The sequence below is a fragment of the Populus euphratica genome, unplaced genomic scaffold (assembly GCF_000495115.2).
Source record: "Populus euphratica unplaced genomic scaffold, PopEup_1.0 scaffold4024.1, whole genome shotgun sequence".
Lineage (NCBI taxonomy): Eukaryota > Viridiplantae > Streptophyta > Magnoliopsida > Malpighiales > Salicaceae > Populus > Populus euphratica.
The window spans coordinates 149-3,941 of NW_011503830.1; the positions used below are offsets into that span (position 1 = coordinate 149).

The window sequence follows — 3,793 nt, forward strand, 5'->3', positions numbered from 1 at the left end:
TTATGATTTTATGACTATTAAAAAATTAATTTCAAGTATTTATAAAATTATAATTTCAGAAAAAAAAGATGTGCCAAAAATATTGATATTATTTCGAGTACAAGAGCAATTAAAGATTTTTCTTTTAGCTCAACATACACGAACCATTATTTTTTTATTAGCTATTATTTCATATTAAAATTTATTATATAAATACAAATAAAAAAAACTTTCAAAATAATATTTATTATTTTCATTATTTACAAGAATTCCTACAGCAAAGCACACTAGCGCGAATGCCCAAGCCAACCGTTCGAGCACACAATTTCTTTATGAGCAGGCTGCAATCACCGCAGGCTGCAAGCACAGCAGAGGCAACCGCGTGGTCATAAATTTCACCAGACATCTTGCTTCATTTCATAGAAGCCAATCAACTCCAAATATACTCATCAAGCTTCCAATGAGTCAATCACGCTTTCTCTTCCATATGGCCATGGGGTTCCCGCTTGGTTTCTTCTCAAAAGACGAGCCAAATTATGTAAATAACAACAAATGTGTGCAGGCAAGTAGAAACAGGGCCAAAGACTTTCCGCTCTCCGTGTCTGCCACAACAACAAACCATGCAACCTCCATACACAATCCCTAAACCCTTTTTTGGGTTTACATTCCCAGCTTGAAAAAATCAAAGAAAAGAAGGCATTGCTTTTGTCCATGATAGACCAAAGCTACCCTTCCTCTCGGGTTTGCTGCACGTCCCTACATTTTGGACTACGGTCTTCCAAAGAGAGCCTATTTGTCAAAATTTCACAGTTTCGTCTAAGGGGTGGCCATCTGACCAACAAAGCTAGCTTCATTTCAGCAAGGAGATTCGGGTCATTTCCCAAAGAAAAGGGTGGTCTTTCTCTTCACTCGAGACCATAATTTCACAGAGAAGAGAAGAATCTCATCAAGTACAAATCAGAATTCTCATGGTCGTTGCTTATCAAATGGGTGCTCTAAAAGCCATGCTTCTCTACTTGATTATACACCAGACATGGAAGATCACCGCTGATGATGAGGAATGGAAGTCTGCCACTGCAACATACGTTAAGGAAACAAATGGATCCATCGTTGTAGGTAATTCTCTACCAACTGGTCCTAGTAAGGGTGAAACATTCTGTTTCTTCAACTCGTAATGGTGTTTCATATTCCACCAAAAAAAGTTCCAGTTTGGATTGTAAAGATTACACTGCCATTGTTTAATGTTGCAGAAGGTGCTTGTGGGTATGCGGACCTTCACAAGGCCACCTATGGAAAGTACAGTGCTGGACTAAGTAGCATGCTGTTCAACAGAGGGAGTACCTGTGGGGCTTGCTTCGAGGTCAGATGTGTCGACCACATCTTATGGTGCCTGCAGGGTAGCCCCTCAGTCATTCTCACTGCAACAGATTTCTGCCCTCCCAATTACGGGCTTTCGGCGGATTATGGTGGCTGGTGTAATTTCCCGAAAGAACATTTTGAGATGTCAGAGGCAGCATTTACTGAAATCGCAGAGAGAAAAGCTGATATTGTGCCAGTTCAACACAGAAGGTATCACTAATCAATTCGCAATTACTTGCTAAATGAGTATAGGCTTCTCTATTTTCTAGTACCTTAGCGATGAGCAAACGTTAATTATGCTAATTTTGTGTAGGGTGAAGGGTGTAAGAAGGGGTGGACTGAGATTCACAGTGAGTGGAAATTTTCACTTCTATCAAGTCCTGATCTCTAATGTGGGGTTGGATGGCGAGGTGATTGCTGTGAAAGTGAAGGGTTCGAAAACAGCTTGGATACCTATGGCAAGAAACTGGGGACAAAACTGGCAATCTAATGTCAACCTTATTGGACAACCTCTATCTTTCGAGGTTACAACCAGCAGCAGAAAAACACTCACATCTTACAATGTTGCACCAGCAAACTGGCAATTCGGTCAGACATTTGAAGGCAAACAATTCTAGTGTGAGAGGCTTTTAGGCTCGAGGCAAAGGTTCACACTTCTCTTTTGCTTAGAATGACTAAAATTCTCCTGCTATGTGATGAAGTTGGTTCTTGGTCAAAAGAAGGTAAGAAAGTTGTAAAAGAAAGTTGGGGAAAAAAGGAGTGCAAGGTCCCAGTTTTGTCTCGTTACGTGCTTTTCAGAGTAGAAAGTTAACTGCTCTTGAAATGTGTAACTACTGAAATGTTTAAAGTTTATATTCACTTCAAAAGACAAGAGAAAAGTTTAAGATATGTATTTCTTACCGTGAGTTTTTTACCAGGCAATCCTTGCTTCATGAACTAGGCTGTACTTTGAGATGATTCACTTTGATTCTACAAGAATGATTATAAATTAAGCACAGCTGTGGAAATCATCAATGATGGAAGCTTTCTCATCAAATGCAAATGCTAGTATGTAATGCAGGGGAAAACAAAGAGAGACACTCATTTGATGTCCAAATTACAGAGGCTCAATATTGAAAACTGAGGTAAGTAAAGCACAACCAAAGAAGTGAATTTATGTTGTTGTAGAGATGACACAGCTACCAGGTCTAGAACAAATTGCTGAACCTTTCCAGTCACATGAGCTACCAGGATAAAACATTTCTTACTTTAATTCATTTGGGAGACAATTGAAATACAATTGTCTACACAGTCGTTGCTCTTTACATTTCCAGCGTGTAAAATGGGTTTTTTATTTTAATAAAAGTAATTATAACAGCTAGGATAGATTAACAGAGGAAAGAAAATCACCCACTTCAACATTAATGGAGAGTAAAAGAAGTGAGTTTCTACTACATATCTGATACAACTACAAAAAACGACCAAAATTAAACGAAGTGGCAAAAGAAGAACACAGGCTATTGGTAATGACAGAAGAGGTCATAGAGATGGAGTTAAATGAAGAAACATGTACCATGCTGGCATTGCAGAACCAAAAGGTCATGTATGATATCTCTGTCAGCAACATGAAGTTCAACACACATTCCAGGTTGCTCTTCACAAGGTACTCTTAGTGCCAAGTGATGGTGAACTAACCAATTCAAAAGCTGGAATTTTGATCTGTCTATTACTTCAAGTAACTCAACTTGCTATCTCTTCCCCCGTCGTAATTGAGGGAATCACCATAATACCTGTAAGCATCCTGCCTGACAGTAACAGAATCGCCAATGTATTCTAAACCACTTGAAGTATGGAGACCTGTCATCCTATTACAACAGACTTGAATTGTATTTTGGAATTTTTTTCTATTTTTAATTTTTAATTTTTTAATTGATGTTAATATTAAAAAAAATATTAATTCTTACACTTCAAAATAAAAAACATTTTGAAAAACAATTTATAAGATAACAAACAGGCACTTCATAGCACTCCGTAACAAGTCCACTCAGCTTAAAACTAATCGGAGTCATTAACAGTTGATTAAATTCACTGTAAATCACCACTAATTTCAGTCTCCAAATACCTAAAAAAAGAAGCCAAACCTCGTCAATAAATCCATTGCTAGACATTACTTTAATCATCTCATCATAAAACACCACTTGTGGTTCGTACCAGTACTCCTCTGTGATTGGGTTTTAAAAATAAATAATGAGTGATATTTGACCTTGAGAGCCAAAAGGCAGTGGTTCTGGCGGAGGAGTTGGCGAGGAACGGCAGTCAAGACGAACTTCAACAATCGGTTGAATTTAGGACGGAAGGCTTGATCAAGCAGCGACTTGTCGTTTTTGTAAGTAAGCTCGTTTTATTTCTGAAGGCTTGTATTGTTTGAATGGCGTCGATGCTGAGGTTTCTGCTTTTCCGAAACGATTGGCTTTGG

General features: G+C 38.3%; 1 protein-coding gene across 1 annotated transcript; it reads left to right on the forward strand.

The window, feature by feature from the left end:
- Positions 1-337: 337 nt before the first annotated feature.
- On the forward strand, positions 338-2,249 carry LOC105119928 (expansin-A20-like). Its single transcript, XM_011018121.1, has 3 exons — positions 338-1,095; positions 1,230-1,548; positions 1,652-2,249. The coding sequence occupies exons 1-3, from the start codon at positions 948-950 to the stop codon at positions 1,953-1,955; spliced, it is 771 nt and encodes a 256-aa protein (XP_011016423.1). The 5' UTR covers positions 338-947; the 3' UTR covers positions 1,956-2,249.
- The last annotated feature ends 1,544 nt before the right edge of the window (positions 2,250-3,793 follow it).

Bases quoted from the DNA above. Each gene is read 5' to 3' on its own strand.
- LOC105119928 (XM_011018121.1), top strand. From the start codon at position 948: ATGGTCGTTGCTTATCAAATGGGTGCTCTAAAAGCCATGCTTCTCTAC. The intron at 1,096-1,229 runs GTAATTCTCTAC...TTAATGTTGCAG, and splicing joins AAATGGATCCATCGTTGTAG to AAGGTGCTTGTGGGTATGCG. The intron at 1,549-1,651 runs GTATCACTAATC...AATTTTGTGTAG, and splicing joins GTGCCAGTTCAACACAGAAG to GGTGAAGGGTGTAAGAAGGG.